General features: G+C 65.1%; 2 protein-coding genes across 5 annotated transcripts; one reads left to right on the forward strand and one right to left on the reverse strand.

Moving 5' to 3' along the window:
* Positions 1 to 5,175, reverse strand: JRK (Jrk helix-turn-helix protein). Of its 4 annotated transcripts, none has more exons than XM_057735379.1 (2): positions 5,139 to 5,175; positions 1 to 2,781 (listed from the first exon to the last, which is right to left on the reverse strand). In XM_057735379.1, the coding sequence occupies exon 2, from the start codon at positions 2,480 to 2,482 to the stop codon at positions 896 to 898; it is 1,587 nt and encodes a 528-aa protein (XP_057591362.1). In that variant the 5' UTR covers positions 2,483 to 2,781; positions 5,139 to 5,175; the 3' UTR covers positions 1 to 895. The 4 variants fall into 4 exon arrangements, with proteins under 4 accessions (XP_057591362.1, XP_057591364.1, XP_057591363.1 ...); XM_057735381.1 differs by lacking the exon at positions 5,139 to 5,175 and adding an exon at positions 4,758 to 4,778; XM_057735380.1 differs by lacking the exon at positions 5,139 to 5,175 and adding an exon at positions 4,281 to 4,747.
* A 1,018-nt stretch (positions 5,176 to 6,193) lies between these two features.
* Positions 6,194 to 13,887, forward strand: PSCA (prostate stem cell antigen). The gene is made up of 3 exons (XM_057735382.1): positions 6,194 to 10,857; positions 11,864 to 11,971; positions 12,558 to 13,887. The coding sequence occupies exons 1-3, from the start codon at positions 10,806 to 10,808 to the stop codon at positions 12,770 to 12,772; spliced, it is 375 nt and encodes a 124-aa protein (XP_057591365.1). The 5' UTR covers positions 6,194 to 10,805; the 3' UTR covers positions 12,773 to 13,887.
* Positions 13,888 to 17,229: the final 3,342 nt, after the last annotated feature.

The following is a 17,229-nucleotide window of genomic DNA, read 5'->3' on the forward strand; positions in this document are numbered from 1 at the left end:
ACACAGGTTCGATCCCTGCTCCAGGAAGATCCCACATGCCACGGAGCAACTAAGCCTGTGTGCCAAAAAAACAAACAAACAAAAAAACACAAATATTGCTAGACAGCTAAGCAGCTTGTTTTACTGTTTTTGTTACATCACCTAAGGACTAATTTCTGAACATATGGTCAAAGTTTATTAACGCAGAGGTTGTAAATGTGACATTCTGAGGAACGAGGGACAGTGGACGGCATATTGGACTCAGAGCCAAGATGCTCAAAACGCTGGCACCCTGTGGTCCTGCATCAGGGCGACAGGCACCCTGGCTGTGTGTCTGTCCTCCCCCCCCCCCCCCCCCCGGCTTTAATGGAACAATCCCACCACATCAAGTCAGCGTGCAGCCCACCGCACCTTGGGGTCTGAGCCCGAAGGGTGGGATCTGCTGGCAACATGGAGGAACTCTGAGAGACTCGCGCTACTAAGTGAGCTCACGACTGAAGTGGGGACGTGGCCTGTAGAGCCACAGGCAGGGGCCACACCAGCTCTTATTCATATTGAGTCCCACCTTCGGTGACCTGCCCAACCCAGGCAGATGGAGCCCTGGAGGGCGGAAGCGGCGGGCCTCAGGAGATGCCAGCCCCGTCAAGTGGCAGCGGGGACTGCCAGCGGTCGGCTGAAGGCGGCTCTACCCGCCTAGACAGACAGACAGCTCCACCTCTGGACGCAGCAAGGCTCAGCCAGCAGACACAGGCTGGCTTCCAGCCGCCAGAGGCTCCGGTATGTTTTGGGTCTGGGTGGGCCCTTCAGGAAGACCTCCTCACGCTCACGTGGCGGGACAGGCCACACGGCAAAACCTCGACAGGGCGGGCTGCGCTCAGGGGCGTGATCCCCGAGAGCGCAGGTCGGGCCCGCCACCTCAGGCCTCGCCCGCGGTGGACGAGCCAGGCAGAGGGGAGTGAGGCCGGGCGCCGCGAGGCCCGGAGCGCTCCCAGGGTGCCTCGAGCTTGACCGCGGCCCCAGGGGCCGCCCGCCGCCGCGCCTGCCACCGCCTACCGAACACGGAGCGCAGCGCACGTAGATGGCCCACCTCCTGCGCCGAGAAGCAGGGCTGCCCCTCTGCGAAGCGGACCACGGCGTCAAAGGACGCAGCTGCCTGCTCCCAGGCCTCCTCGTCGCCCTCCTCGGCCTCCGCTGGCTCCAGGCTCCCCGCCGTCGTGCTGCCAAGGCGGGCCGGGGCGCCTCCCGCGAGCCCGGGGATGTGCGCGAAGGCCTGGTCGGGAGGCTTAGTCCTGAGGAGCTCGGGCTCCTCCTCTGAAGATGAGCCCTCGACAAGCGTGACCTTGGGCCACAGCCTCCTCCAGGCCCGGCTGAAGACGGCGCCTGGCACCGCGTTCCAGGCACAGGCCACGTCGAGCACAGCGTCGTGCACGCTGCAGCGGGGGGCGAAGGCCTGCAGCGTGCCGCTGGGGGTGACAAAGTTCCTCATGAAGTCCCTCCGAATGCCCTGGTCCATGGGCTGGACCAGGGCGGTGACGCTGGCGGGCAGGAAGATGGTGAACATGTTCTCCGACACCAGCTCGGCCTCCCGCGGGTGGGCCCGGGAGCCGTCCAGCAGGAGGATGGCCTTGCTACCCTCAGGCAGGGCCACGGCTCGGAAATGCTCCTTCACCGCGGGCACGAAGATGTGATGGAACCAGTCAGTGAGCATCTCCTTGTCCACCCACGCGTGACCCTGGGCCTTGTACGCAACAGACAGGTGCTGGGTGCCCTGGACTGCCTTGGGGCCGCCGCACTTCCCGACCACCAAGGGTCTGATCCTGTGGGAGCCTGTGGCGTTGGCGCACAGGAGGACGGTCAGCCTGTCCTTGTTCTGCTTGGGGCCGGGCATCGGCCCACCCTCCGGGCTGGGGCTGGGCGCGCAGCGCCAGAAGAGGCCGGTCTCGTCGGCGTTGTACACCTGCTCGGGGGACAGGCCATGCTCGGCGGTCAAGCTCTGGAAGAAGCCGCAGAACTGCTCGGCCGCCTGCTGGTCGGCCGCCTGTTTCTCGCTGGACGTGTCCAGCTTTTTGATGCCGTGTCTGGCCTTAAAACGCCAGAGCCACCCGCCAGAAAACACGCAGGGCTCGGTCAGCTGCATCTGTTCGTAGAAGTCCTTGGCCTTCTCAATGAGCATGGGGCCCGAGACGGGCACGCCCTCGGCGCGCTTCACCAGGAACCACTCGTACAGTACACGGTCCAGGTGCTCGAGCTTGGGCGTGTGCAGGGTGCGCCGGTGCGCCAGGGCCTTGTCCGAGTCGGAGCTGGCGAAGAAGCGGAGCAGCCGGGCCTTGTGGGCCCTGATGTCGTACAGGGTGGACATGCCCACGTTGTACTCCTGCATCAGCGCCTTCCTGCTCTCCCCCGTCTCCAGGCGCCGGCAGATATCCATCTTCTCCTTCAGGGTCAGCACCACCCTCTTGCGCTTCTCCCCCGGGCTCCTCCCGGCAGCCGGCTTGGAGGCCATGGGGAGGGGGCTGGTCCCGGCCAACAGGGGTCTCACCCGGGCCGGTGCTGGCGGCCTTCCGACCTCCCCTCCCCTTCCGCCCGGCACCCTCACCGACCGTCCTGCTGAGGCTGACGCGGCTCCAGGAGCCCAGGCCCCTCCTCGGCGCCCCCTCCGGCCCTCTCTGCAGGGATGGTGGCGGCTTCTCCCCTCAAACACCGACCGGAGAGCAGAGGGGCCCCGGGAGCTGGTTTCCAGCTAACGGAGGTTTCACCGCCTGAGCCGTGGGTGCCTCGCTCACGCACATGGTGGTTTAGGAGCTGGAAAGCAAAAGGGGGGAGAAAGGAAAACGTTACGGAGCCCATGCCTCGGGCAGCGCAGGCACGTCCTCATTGCATGAGATGCGCCGGGGAGCAGCCGCCGGCGGTGCCGCGGGGACGGTGAGCACGCGGGCTGGCCGGCAGGGGCGCGCTGGGCACACTGGCTCCTCTCAGCCTCCACAGGCGAGCTCTGAGTCGCCCTCCACGGCCCCAAGCTAAAAGTGGCTCTCGTGGGAGCAAGCTGGCCTCCCGAGGAAAACACGAGGCAAGGCCGCTGACCGCAGCCGGAAGTCGCAGGCACTGGGCGACCTGAGCGCCACGCCCCAGCCCCAGAATCAGCCTTCCCGCTGCAGCTGCTGGGGGACCACTGCCTCACCGAGCTCCCAAAGCCCTTGTTCCTCCCAGAGCAGCTGCGGCGGCAGCGGATGGAGGTGCGGCAGGGGCAGGGATTCCTCCAGGCTTCCGGGGCTAAAGGAGGCAAGCCTATTCTGGAACAAGGACCCTCAGACCTCTCTTCAACAGCAGGCCCCAAACTGCTTCTAGAAAATCAGGCCTTCGTAGGCCTCAGGCTCCTCCCAGAGCCGGGAGAGGCTGCCAGTCTCTCAACTCGCGGCCCCCACAGTCACGTGCTCGGATGCCTAGGACACCTCTGGACACAGAGTCACACGTGAGTGTACAAACAACACACACACACACACACACAGGAGACTGAGAAGGGCCAGGCCACAGCAGGGTTGCCTAAGTACTTGTTGACCGAGAATGCTCTGTGAGTAAATTACTAGCTCATGCTGGAAACAAAACACCAGGACTGACTTCTGGCCTCGCTGGGAGGGTCTTCCTGGGTTCTTGTAAGTAGTAAACTCCATGCTGAAGCTGACACACACATCTCTGGTTAAAGCTAGTGAAAGAACACGACAGACAGTGGCCTGTATAACCCCATGGCTCTGCTCTAACCTGTCTTTCATCCTCATAAAGAGCTGGGTTACTACAGTCCCTCCAGCCGGACACGTCCATCCCTTTATGACAATTTCCCCAAATGCCCCCCACCCCTCCCTGCTCCACAGAGCAGACACGAAGGACTCAGCAGACGGTCCTCGCTGCCCGGGGCAGCCTGTGAGAATCAGGGCCCCGCCACACACCGCCTGGTAAAACGCCGCCGACGTCCTCTAGCCCCTGAGGCGGGAAGAGCGGTCGTCCCCACGCTGGCCGGCCCTGGCTGGCCTGCTCCGGCCGTGCGCGTGTCTGCCGCGCGTCCTGTCTTCTCCTTCCCAGCCAGCTGTGCCCCCCGGCTCCCTTCTCACCCAGGAGGGACCGCCAGTCACTGAGGCAGCACCGCGGGCAGCCGACTGCATCCGTCACACGTCGCACCACGGAAAGGCAGGCAGCACTCACAGCCGCTCTTCCAGCAGGAGCTCCCACCTCACTCCCTCCCAATGCCACACAGGCGGCTCTGTCCACCGTCACTGTCCCGCTGCTGGTGAGGCCACAGGACTACTCACATGCGGAGCAAAGAAAGGTAGCCCTCCGAGACCACAGCTCAACAGACACGAAGTTTATTCAGACGCAGCAAGCGTCCCAAAGAGGAATCCTAGGCCCGTCGGCAGGCAGCCCCAGGTGCGCCCTCCACCCTCCGCAGTCAGCTTCCTGGTCTGCACCACGGTGGGGGGCTGGCCCTTCTGGGGCCGACGTTCATCCCATTTACCGGGTGACAGTATGACTGGGCGCCGCTCGGCCCGTGCGGAGCGCGGGGAACTAAAGGCCATAACCCACCCTGAAGGAGACATTGACTACAAAGCCACCGGGAAAGCCAGGGGGAGCAGGGGGCCCCCGGAGCCCTGCGGGGGCCTGGCTCTAAGCGCCACGGGAAGGCACCGGGAGGGGCTGCGGCGGGCAGCGGGCGCACGGTGGACGGGGCGGAAAGCACACCCGGCCCGGCGGCGAGACAGCGACTCCCCTTAAAAGTGAAATTCAGATACCACTTCTGAAACAAAAGCTTCAACGGAGAGGTAACGCCGCACGGCAGGAGAAACGGGGGCGGTGTGCAGCCTCGCCGCCGACCGCCCCGGCGCCGGGCACGCGCACGGGGGCGAAGGCCGGGGCGCCCGTGCCCAGAGCCGAGCCCGACGAGGGCGGGTGGGCGGGCGAGGCGCGGCCAGCAGGGCCGCCCGGGACACACGCGGCCTGGCCGGGAGGCGGGCGCCGAGGACGAGCCCGCGCAGCCGGGACGCGGGGGCCGGCCCTTCCCCGGGCGGAGGCCGCGGAGGGAGCGGCTCGGTCGCGGGGGCCCCGGGGGGCGCCGGGGGGCGCCGCCTCCGCCGCTCGGCCTGCCCCGCCCCGCGGGCCCGCGCCCCACTCACCTGCAGGCCCCGAGCCGCCGCCGCCGCCGCCGCCGCCCGGAAGCGCGCCGCCCCGCCCCCCCAGCCGCTTCCGGGACGCTCTAGGCGGCTCGGAGGACCCGGCGTCTCCGCGGCGGCGCGGGCGGCGCGGGGTGACCGCAGGCTGGGCTCCGGCGACGGGCGCGTGCCTGGGCCGACGCGGCGGGCGCGGCGCCGCGGCCGGGAGTCTCCGGGCGGGGGCTTTGCTCTGGGGGAGGGCAGCGCCCCGGCCCCGCGGCCCCCCGCGCCTCCGGCCGCGTCCGCCCTGACGCAGGTGACTCGCGCGATGAGCGTGGAACCTTCCGAGCTGCGGAGACTCGCACGCGATGCAGAGCCGAGTTGATGCCGCAATGAGCTGAGACGTGGGGGACCTCGGGGTGGGGCGCGTGAGGGGCGGAGGACGTCCAGGCCCGACTCCCCAGAGCCTGTGACTGCGTCGCCTCGCCTGGCATCGGGGACTCTGCAGATGCCACTGAGTTCCGGTTCTTGAGGCGGGAGATTATCCCGACTGTCAGGATGGGCGCGGTGTCATCGCAGGGTCCTCGTCAGGGGGAGGAAGGAGGCGCCGAGCGGGAGAAGGATGTGAGGATGGAAGCAGAGGGAGAAAAGGAGACGTGACAACAGACGCAGGGTGGATGGAGGTGGAGCAGGGGGCCTCTAGGAGCCGGAAAGGAGCCTGCAGGAGGAACCGGCTCTGTGGGCGCCTTGAGTTGAGCTCCGTGAGACTCACGTCAGGCTTCTGAGTTCCACAGCTGTGAGACGACCCGTGTGACGTAGACGACCATCTGCCACCGCAGCAACAGGGAACCAGGACAGATTTTCATAGGTCTCTCCCCCTTCATTCACTGTCTTCCCTCGGCTCCCAGGACACGACCGCCCCTGGTCCTCCTTCCTCACCCTCCGCTGCTCATTCCCACTGGCCAGCTTCACCCTCGTCGCTCTCTTCTCTGTCCACACCCGTTCCCGGGATCTCCTCCAGTCTAACTGGCCCCCCGAGCCCGGCAGTTCTGAACCTGGGCTCACACCCCTCCCAGCTGGCCAAGCCTCACACTGCGCACCACAGTGAGTGGCAGTTGCACATCTCCATCGGTCCGGCCAAAACGTCAGTCATCCCTGACTCTCTGTGCCCACCCCCCCACGTCCAGACAGCGCCTGGCCTCTGCACTCTCCTGGCCGCCCCTCTCTCCTGATCCCGCGGGTGCCTCCCCTGGTCCTTGCCGCCAGCGGGGTCTCTGGGACAGTGAGGCTGCCCCCCGCCCCCAAAAGCCAGCTCCCCCCCGCGTGGCACTCTGCTGTCACCTTGCAGGCACAAGATCACATGCGCCTCCCAGGACCTGCACCAGGCAGATGCTCCCGCCATCCCGCTGGGAGCCCCAGGCCTTGCCTCCAGGGCTGAGCCCACTCTGGCAGAGAGGAAGGGGTTCAGAAGAGACAGGAGGAGGAAGACCATCTTCTGGTGTCACGTGAAGCCTGGCACAGAGGCCCCTCCCCCAAGTATCCCCCCAATGGACAGGGTCAGGCCCCTGACCATGCCAGACCACCCAGCCCGGAGGCCTTGGAGAGGGTCCGGCTGAGCAGATGCCCCCCTCGCCCCACCCCTGGCATCCGTGTGCCCTGGAAAGGTCCTCCTGGGCACCAGGCATGGCTGGGTCCCGCTCTCACTGTCCTCCAAGCCCACGGGGCTCCCGAGTGCTGTGGTCCCTCTTCCGCGGCCCTTGGGTGCAGCGGAGCCCCTCACCCAGGTTCCAGACCCTCGGGTGGGAAGATGTCTGGCTTCCCCAGAGCCAAGGCGAGGGTCTCTTACGGCAGGAGGGGCTTTTTTGGGGGGCTGAGGTTGCAGCTGGGGCTCCTGGGCTCCCTGACTTCCCTCTGGGAGGGAGGAGTGGGCAGGAGAAGGGGGGCCAGCCTGGGGCTCAGCCCTGAGAGGCATGGAGGCCATGGGGATGCATGAACACACAGGAGGGGTGCCTCCTTTGTGACCAGGGCCCTTTGGGGACAGACCCCTGAACCCAGGATGGACAGTGTGGGGGCAGTGCCCCAGTCAGGTGGACGGGGTCTCGGTGCCCCCCAGCACACTCAACTGTGGGACACGCATTTACACACTCCCTCCACATGCAGTTTTCACACACAAAGACACCCTCACAGAGTCGGAGCTTGCAAGACACAGCCTTAATTTTTAGAACCTGTAATGGGGAGCCTGGCACTGTGGCCTCTCTCCCTAATCTGTCAGTGATCTGACAGTGCACGCATTACCCTCCTGGTTATACATGCATTTTTCTAAAGGAAAATGTCTACAAATGTGGAAGAGAATTCAGTTGTGGTTTTGCAATAAGGCCCCATCTTTATTTTTTTAAGTTAATTCTGCATAAAATAATGAATTCATCCAAAAAATGATGTCCATTAAAGTGTGGGGCCATGTGACAGCCCCAGAAGGTTGTGGTGGTCTGTTGGCAAGGACCCCCTGTGAGGTGGGTCTGCCCTGCACACCCTGCCTCCCCTAGTGCCTGGCCCCACCACTGGTCCTACCAGCCCTGGCTTCACACTGGGGAGACTGGGGAGACTCCTGAGCTATGTGAACAGGCAGGATCTCCAGGGAACCCAGCTGGTTTGGGCCCGTGGGCAGGTAGGTGGAGGACCACGAGAGAACAGGAAAATCTGGAGTCCCAGGAGGTGGCCTCAGAGCAGAGCAGGGAAGGGGCTAAGGGCGAGTCCCATCGAAGCCGCAGCCTGACCTCGTCCACTGCATGGAGGGACTGCAGGGAGTCACGACCCTGTGTGACAGGCCTTCCCAGAAAGTTGGACCACCAGAGGGTCCCGGCTCAGTTCAGGCTCACGGCAAGCCCAACGCATGAGTGACCAGGGTCGGGGCTCAGACGTTGACCCCAGTGAGAGCTCAGTTTGGGGCCGAGGTCAGAAATCAACGTGCGATCAGGAGTAGAGTTTAATAACTGTCTTCAGGGCGTCACAGCCATGGTCATGTCCGTGAGGTCATCTGTCTCAGGCAGTTGGGCTGCCAGAACAAAATACCAGAGTCTGGGTGACGTAAACAAGAGAATTTGTCTTCCTCCCAGTTCTGAGACCTGGGCTTCTGGGCGGGCAGGTGCTGGCGGGGCCTCTCTGCCTGGCTTGCAGGTGGCTCCCTTGCCCTGCGTCATCACACACGAGAGAGAGAGCCGGGGCCACACCTTCTCAGGTCACCAAATCGCATCACGAGGGCCCCAACCTCATGACTGCATCCAACCCTGAGGCCCCGTCTCTGAAAACCATCCTGTCGGGGGTTAGGGCTTCAAGATATGAACGTGGGGGGACACAACTCAGAGCGCAGCACTGCGTCCTCGCCCCTCACAGTTCATGTCCTCCTCCCGTGCGCGGTGCGTTCACGCCACCGCAGCCAGCGCCCACGCGAACACCTACAGCCCAAAGCCTCCCCTGAGTCCCCTCCACATCAGCCATGGCTGAGTCCAAGGACACGTCATCCTGGCAAATTCCTCTCCGCACGTGAACCTGTGACACCAGAGAAGTCACGTGCCTCCAAAATACAGCCGGGGGACAGGCCGAGGACAGAGGCTCCCACTGCAAAGGGAGAAATCGGATGGAAGGGTGGCGGGTCCCAGCCCCAGCAAAGCCGCGTCGTGGCCAGGGCTCGGGGCGCTCCTGCCCGATGCCAGCCGAGGACTCTGGTGCGTGCGAGGCAGTGCAGTGCGGGCAGAGTGAGGAGTAGCCCTCTTGGCCCGCAGCCCTGGCGCCAGGAGCACCCCCTTAGGGAACTGGAAATATCTTCAGGCCCTGCCACGCATCCCCTGGGCCACAGGAACGCCCCCGGCTGAGAACCAGTGCCTTACGGTAATGCTTCGTATCAAATCATATCAACACACACAGGCAACTGTCAATATTTGAAGAGTGAGTGTTCCAGGCTGGTGCTAGGTGCTGGGCGCCTTGAACACAAAGACAGATAAGAAAGGCCCCCGCCCAGGGCACCTCGGCCCCGGTGAACCGGGATGGGGGTGGGCGCAGGCAGGCAGCCCCACACCGGAGCAGGGAAGGCACAAACGCTGTCCTGGCCAGGCGAGCTAGCTGAGCTGAGGGGCGGCGGCTGGGGCGGGGTGTTCAGAGAGCAAGCGCCAGGTGGGCGGCCAGGGGCGAAGCCGCGTGCTGCTGGGGGGGCCTCGCTCACCTGTGTGCGACCTCGGCACGTCCCTCCCTCTCAGGGCCCCAGGCTCTGAGGCACAGAGCCCGGCCTGGGGAGAGACAGGGGCTGGGGTGTGGGGAGACCCCAGGAGTGTTGTGAGTCGCGGGAGGGCTGGGTCTCAGGGTGCCCCTGGCTCACACCACCCTGTCATCCTGCTCCCGGCTGCCCCCCTCTGCGAGGCATTCACCTGCCCTTCGGCCTTCCCCGCAGCCCAGGGAACCCCTTCCCCCAGCGCTCACGCCCCTGGCAACATCCTCTCCACCCCTGACGTGCCCGGGCCCTTTTCCAGGGGGGGAATCAAGGAGGGGAGTACTACACGCTCCATGAGGCCATCCACGGGGCCAGGAAGCTCTGAGGAAATGAAAGGCACTCTCTCCCATGGCAGGAGCCCGGTGCCCCCAGATACACCCTGGGGCCAGCAGGCAGTAGGCGCAGCCTGTGCCCACCAGCACCTGGCCGACACGCCAAGGGGTCCCAGGGAGACTGTTCGCAGAGGGAGGGTCAGGTTGAGAGGGCAGCAGGGACCACTCCTGGCCCCCAGGCCAAGAGCAGCTGGGAGCCTCTGGCCCCCGGGGTGCAGAGGAGCAAGGGGAAGGGCCGGTTCCCAGAGGCTGGCCAGAGCGGCTGTGACGGGAGAAGGCTGGTGACCGGGTCACAGCTGCTGCCACGGTGGCCCAGGCGTCAGGGGGTGGCAGGACCTCCCACCCTCAGGTCTTGGCCTGTGGAAGCCTTTATAGGATCCTCACGCGACCCAGGACACAAACAGGGTGGAGAGTGGGCCTGGGTCTGGATGCAGAACGTCTGGCCCAGTGCCAAGCTCCTGCCACCCCCTCGTCCTGCAGAGGCCGCTGACATGGCATTTCCCTGACTCCCTTGCAGCTAAAATGCCACGGTGTGGGGTGGGGGGTATTGAGTGAGGTCGCCAGGCCGAGGCCCGCCTGTACGCCGCACTCCACACCCTTGTGCCCTGGCAGCCTCCCCAGAAGGTCCCCCCAGGCCCCCTCTCTGAAGCCCACATTTCCTTTCTGCTGATTGTCTGTGACGTCTGATCAAGGCCTGTCACCCCCGTGGGACTCAGCCACAGGGTCAGCGTGGCTCCTGCGTGGAAGACAGTGGGGCCGAGGGAGGCGCCCCTCAACCTGGGCTCAAAGACCGAAGGAGTGAGTGAGTCTGGAGAAAGTGGTCTCCCTTCTCTGCCCTCGCAGCCCCGCTGAGATGGTGGAGAAGCGGCCTGGGGCCTCGTTCTGGGGTGGCTGACCCATGGCCGCTGCCCCGGGCAGGCTCTGCCTTCCGGAAGCAGGAAGAAGGCCAAAGGGAGTGGGAGGGGGCAGCCTGATGGGTGCTGGAGATTGGGACCTGCCCCGCCCTGGGGCCCTGGTGCCGGGAAGCCACCCCACCCCCCGGCGGGCCAAGCCACATAAAGCCGCCGGAGGTCTGCTCCCCACTGCCCTCCTGCCACCATGAAGGCTGTCCTCCTCGCCCTGCTAGCTGCTGGCTTGGCCCTGCGGCCAGGTGAGGCCTCGGCGGGCCACGGGGCAGGGCCAGGGGAGCAGGGTCCCAGCAGTGGGGATGATGGAGGGAGGCCAGAGGGGCAGAGAGGAAGGAGGGGGGAGACGCTGGGCCGAAGGACAGGAGGCGGGGGGCAAAGGTGGGAAGAAGGGGCTTCGGTCCCACCCGGGTCCCCGTGGAGTAACTCTTAGTGCAGCCAGGATACCGGGTCAGCTCCTGGCTGTCCCCCGAGGCGGGAGCGGGTGGGGCGGCGCTGGGGTCTCTCCTCCTGCGCCGTGGGGCCGCCCTGGCTGCTGGAGGGGCGGACAGATGGGGGGATGCGCAGAGAGCCTGTGGGGTGGGTGGGGGGCACGGGGGAGAAGAGCCTCAAGCGAAGAAGGGCCACAGGGGGACAGAGGGACGCTGTCCAGGCCCAGCCCCAGCTTCCGATGTGGGCAGCGGGGGAGGCTGCGGGCCTACGGCTCCGGTCCGGACTCAGGCCTGGCGTGGACTCTCCCCGCCCAGGGTCCCGGGTGATCAGCAGAGCTCCCAGAGCCTCGCTCCCTCTTCTGGAAAGTAGGGGTCATGGCGGTGCCCCCGCTGGCATGTGTGGTTCCTGAGCACAGGCGGGCCACCGGGAGCCTGTTGGCACGGGGGTGACGTGGAGCCCGGCTTCATCTTGCTCTACCCGGAGGAGACCCGATCATCATGACAGCTGGGGCCACTCCCCCGGGGGACAGAGCAGGGCCGGCCGGGGGCTCACCCACGGGCTCGCAGCTCCGGGCAGGAGGGGCATGCTGAGAGGCCGTGTGAAGGGCCCTATCCACCCTGCCCTCACCTGCCTGGTGCCCGTCCCTCTCAGGAACAGAGCCTTCAGGCAAGGGGGGTGGGCGCGGCGCCCTCCTCATGAGGGGCCTCCAGTCTGTGGCTCTTGTGCACCAGACAGCCTCCCTACTCTGTGTGACAGATGAGAAATCGAGGCTCCCCCCACCCCCCGCACAGCCTCTGAGCCCCACCCCCCACCTTGCAGGCACTGCCCTGCAGTGTTACTCCTGCCAGGCCAAGGTCAGCAACGAGGACTGTCAGCACGTGCAGAACTGCAGCCACTCTGAGACCCAGTGCTGGACCGAGCAAATCCGTAAGTAGCCCTGCTGTCCCCACAGGCCTCCCCGCGCCCCTGCCCTGCCCGCTGCACCGTCCCCTAGACGCCCTGCGCCTTCACTCCATTGGCAGGGACTCAAAGGGCCTGGGATTAGGTCTCTGCACTGAGCTGTCCATCCTTCTGTCCGCCCGTCCACCTGCCCACTTGTTCTCCTGTCCACGCATCGATGTAGATGCTCAGCTTCCCGTCCGTCCATCCCCCCGCCCGCCCCTTATCCACCCTCCACCCACCTGCTACTCATCCACCCATCCATCCATCCTTCCCCTCGTCCATCACTCACCCATCCGTACATGCAGCCAGCACCCTGGCCCCCCATCCATACACCTCTGCATTCACTCATTCATTGAACGCGTCTGGTGCCCGCAGGAGGTCTGGACTCCCGGACGGGCGGACACGGACGAGACCAGGCCCCCGCCCTCACACTGCTTACAGTCCTTCGGTCAAGCCAGGCTGACTCTGGAGTTTTAGTTGGAGTCGGGACGGGAGGGAGGCCACGGGAGCCGGGGTGTGGGTGTCCGGGTCCCGGCCTCGCCCAGTGGTCCCCACGCCACCCGACCCACAGGTGCTGTTGATCTCCTGACCCTCATCAGCAAGGGCTGCACCTCGCACTGTGAGGAAGACTCGGAGAACTACTACGTGGGCAAGAAAAACGTCACGTGCTGCTCCACCGACCTGTGCAACCTCAGCGCGGCCCACGCCCTGCAGCCGGCCGCTGTCACCCTGGCGCTGCTCACCGCTCTTGGCGGGCTGCTGCTCTGGGGCCCCAGCCAGCTGTAGGGTCCAGGAGGACCCCGCTGTGTCCCAGGCTGGACAGTGGTGCCCAGGGGCCTGGAGCACTCCTCACACACACCTGGCCCAGTCACGGCCCCTCCTGCGGTGACTCAGGTCAGGCAATGCCCCCCTGCCCTTTCCAGCCCTCCCTGGCTGTCCCAGGACTGCTGCCCAGCCCCCACTGCCCAGCCAGCTAGGCTCTGTGATGTGGAACAGCCTGCAGATGGCCCATCAGACCCCTGCCAAATCTTCCGACCCACCCCTTAACACTCACCCAGGTACTTCTTCCTCCAGGAAGCCTTCCCTGCCTGCCACCTCCACAAGCTGAGCCAGGTCCTGCCTGTGGTGTCTCCTGCACCCAGCATGGAGCAGGCTCTCAGGAGGGCCCTGAAAAGGCTGAGAGGAAAGGTTCCAAGTAGAGTTGGGGTCAGTGGTGTGAGGTCCTGGCAGCCGCAGGAGATGGAGCTTGGCGGGGGCCCAGCTCCCCGTATTCGTGTGGGTCCTGGGGCAGCAACCCCAGCACACACACTTGGTCTTTAATAAAGGCCCTTGGGCTTGGGCGCAGAGAGCCTCTGTCCTTGCATGCCCCCAGGCTGAGGTCAGAGCTGGGGTCCAGGGCTGTGTGGGGTTGCCACCTGGGGCCATGTCTGGGCCTGTGGCCATGCCCTTGGCTCCAACCCAGGCAGGAGCAAATGTCTGACTCCTGAAAGGAAGGACATCGCTGCAGGAGGCAGGGCCGTGTCCCTGGGGCCTCCTGGCTCTTGCTGTGTGGCCTCACACATGTTGCTCAACCTCTCTGAGCCTCAGACGCTCACCGGGACCTGTCTCTGCTATGAGGACGGACCCAGAGACGTCAAGGCATGGAGATATTTCTGGGTGAGAGGGGCGGCTGCTGCATGAGGCCCCCAGGGCCCCTGCCTCCCCCTTCAGCTTGAGGACAGCCCCTCTGTCTGTTTCTTCAATTTCTTATTTTGTTTGTTGTAAGGGCTTCACACCCAGAGTAAAAAATTCAAACTGTACAAAAGGGTGCTGGGCCGGTTCTCCGACCTCGACTGCCGGCACCTCCCCCTCTCTAGGGTGCCCCATTACACTGCCTGGGGATTCTTCTGGGGTAACTGAGTCCTGGGGGACGCCTGGGGGACACGGCCCCTACCTGGCCTTTTTCATACTTGGGAAAGTCCTCGTGAAAACCCAAGGTCCAGAAGGAAGGACTGCGGTGATGAGAATGGCCACCTCCGCTGAGCAGGGCTCAGGGCCCCCGGCGGCTGGCACATCGGCCCCTCCCTGTGAGGGGGTGCTCCGCCCCGGGGCCGAGGCTCACGGAGGTGAGGTGCTCCGGGCCCCCACACCCTGCCCTGGGCCCCAAGGGCTTGAATTATTTGGGCCAATGTGAGAGGAGAGAGATGGCAGGTCCGGGAAGGTGGGAGGCCTGGCCGTGCGCTCCACGCCCTGTAACCTGGGTCCTCCTCTCACCCCCCGAGCCATCCCTGAGGTCATGCAGCCTTGAGCCCCCGCGACAGGGACCGACCCCGGGAAGGCACAGGAGGCTGCGCCACTCCCGACCCAGCACCTAGGGGCAGAGGTCTCCCCCTCCAAGGACGGAGGGCTGACGGGGGCTCTGCCTCTCCAAGGGTGAGGACAGCACGGAGGTACCCGCAAGGACGGCCCAGGGGCCTCAGCCGGCCTGACGCGGGGTCTGGACTCCCCACACCGCCGCATCTTCAGAAACGATGGGAAAGCAAGAAAGACGGTGCAGAACCCTCTCCCCAGCCCAGGATGGTAACTGTCCCCATGTTCACGCTCGTGGTCATGTTTCTTGTGCGAGAGTTAGGCGCGTCCTGTGAGTTTACACGCCTGGCCACACTCTCTTCGGGAAACTTCTTTTTCTTTAACATCGATCTCTCCTTGGTAAGGAACAGAGACCCCATGGTGGCTCAGGCAGTCCTCCCGGCAGACCGACATGTTTCTGTTTTTAAGACCCTTGCGGAGCATCTTCCATGGGAGAGACACTGTCCTGATCCGTTTGCGTCTGTAGTAACAGGTGACAGCCACAGCAGACACGGCATAGCCCTCGCCACATGCGGGCCACTTCTCTGCCACGGCCCACGCAATCATTCATTCATTCCTCCGCACTGTGAGGTAGGGCTGGGCAGAGGAGGCACCCGAGGTAGAGAGAGGTGGAGCCACTTGCCCAGGATCACACGGTTAGTTAGAACTGGTGAGGCCGGACATGCCAACCCCAGTAGAAACAGGCTCAGAGAGGTGAAGGAGCTGATCTGAGCTCACACAGCTGGCTCCTGCGCACCCCAAACCAGGCCCCTGAGTGGGCATCTCCAGCCAGAGCCCCAGCTCCCAGCCACTCCCAGTCCTGGGCTGTCCTCCCTTGAGGACTCTGACTCAGCTGGACTATTTGTCTGAGCAGTCCAGGGTTGAGGTTGACGGGCTCCCCCAGGGTTGATGACTGGTCCGGCTCCCTGGGGATGTGCCCACCCTCCCCACTTGACTCCAGCTGCAGCAAGGAGTCAAGGTAGACGGGAAGGAGTGTGTGTCTCCAGTGGGTCCTGCGCGGTTCTAGAGCACCCCAAGAGAAACTCAGAGTTCTTACCCAAGCGCCCACAGCCGCAGGGCGTATCCATCCACCCCACCGAGGCTGTGAGGGTGGCTCAGCCCCCAGGTGAGGGGTCCTCCTGTGCCCAGTGCCTGGACCAGGACCGTGGCCTGCTGCCTGCACATCAGCACGTGCCCTGGGGGCCCAGGCCTACCTCACGGCTGGACGCTCGGGGACTCGCCCTGCGGCCAGTCCTGACCTGTGCGCAGGAAAGAATCTCCCCCAGAGTCATCTGGGGAAAACAGGCACCGCCGGGACCCGCCCCCGGGCTGCGATCGAGCTACCCTCTGCTAGGGCGACCACCCCCTTTTCATGGAACTGAGTCTCAGGTCCACAACGGGCCGGGCCCGCCAGCTCGCACTGCGGACAAACAGGTCTGCGCCCTCGCGATCCTGGTTCTGTCCCGCCCGCAGGCTACCCCTTCAGGGCAATGTGGAGGTGACCGAGGCGCGCGCAGACCCATGCGAGCCCTCGAACCCGGAAAGGCTGGGCCAAAAGGGCCCCCAGAGCTGCCGCCGCCGGAATCCGTGCCCCTCGCGGGGCGCTGTTGGGGTCCGGGCCTCCGGGGGCCGAGTCTCGGGGCGGGGCGGGGCGGGGCGGGGCGGGGCCGAGGCTGGTCACTGCTGCTCCCGTTTCGCTGCGCTGGGTCCTGAGCTCACGCTCCTCTTCGCTCTGGAACCTCGAACCCAAGCGGCGGCCACTAGAACTTAAGCTGTGGGCCTGCCTCTGGCGGTGACGCCCGGCGCTACCCAGACACGAGAGTCCTTGAGGAGCCAAGGGGACCCAGAAGTACCCCGCCGCTGCTCCTCCACCCTGCTTGGTTCCGCGGACTCGTGTACTCCGAGCCGGGGCCGAGGTAAGGGATCGAGGTCCCCGCCCAGGACTCCCTCCAGCCCGCCAATAAACTAACAATGACCCGTCACAAGATGCCTGCGTCCACTGTGTGGGACCGAAGCGGCCGATGGTGGGCGGCGGAGAAGGCGCTGGTCCTCACAGCATTCGCGTTTGGAGCACACTGGGCACACTGGGCACGCCGCTGGCCCTGGGATTTGGCAGTCAACGAGGCAGACCAGGCCCTGGCCTCCTGACCTCGAAGTCCAGCAGGGAGAGAGCATCCCCTGCCTAGGGATCGCATCTGTGTGAAAGCACAGGGAGACCAGCGCTCTAGGGATCTAGCCCAGTCTGGGGCTCAGGAAGGGGGCAGATGGGAAGGGAGGGTCCCCGGGCAGAGGGAACAGCATGTGCAGTGTGTGTGTGTTGAATGAGTGTGTGTGTGTGCACGCGCGTGTGTTGAGTGGCCTCCTGGACAGCAGAAGCTCAGAAGGAAGCAAGGTGGGCGTGGGTGGGGTGGGGGGCGGGGTGGGAGCACAGGGTGTGAGGAGGATGGGGGCAGCGGTCTCCTAAGCACGCGGCTGGATTCTCATTCACCAACCTTCACGGACATCTTCAGGACCAGGTGTCTAGCTTTGGGACCCCCCCGGGGAGACAGGCAAGGTGGGTGACAAGGAGGCTGCATTCTCAGAGGAGCAGCCAAGGGGGGCTCGAAGGACATGTCATTCTACTCGCCCTGAGGAGCTGGCTCGCCCCCCCCCCCCCCCCAAGCAGCTCAGAGCTGAGCCAGGGCAGGAGAGCCTTGCCGGGGCAAGCGTGAGCCATGTGCGGGGCGGGCCTTCTTACCGCCAGGGCTTCCTAGGGCGGCTGGACCTGCCCTGATAGGAAACAGTTCCCTGTCCCTGAGAGAATCCAAACAGATCCAGGGATGCAGGGAAACCCAGACCCCACTCTGCCCCACTGCTGTTCCCAGAAGCAAAGCCAGAAAAGCAAAACCTCAGCCTCTGCCCCGACAGTGACCGTG

Source organism: Hippopotamus amphibius, chromosome 5 (assembly GCF_030028045.1).
Source record: "Hippopotamus amphibius kiboko isolate mHipAmp2 chromosome 5, mHipAmp2.hap2, whole genome shotgun sequence".
NCBI lineage: Eukaryota > Metazoa > Chordata > Mammalia > Artiodactyla > Hippopotamidae > Hippopotamus > Hippopotamus amphibius.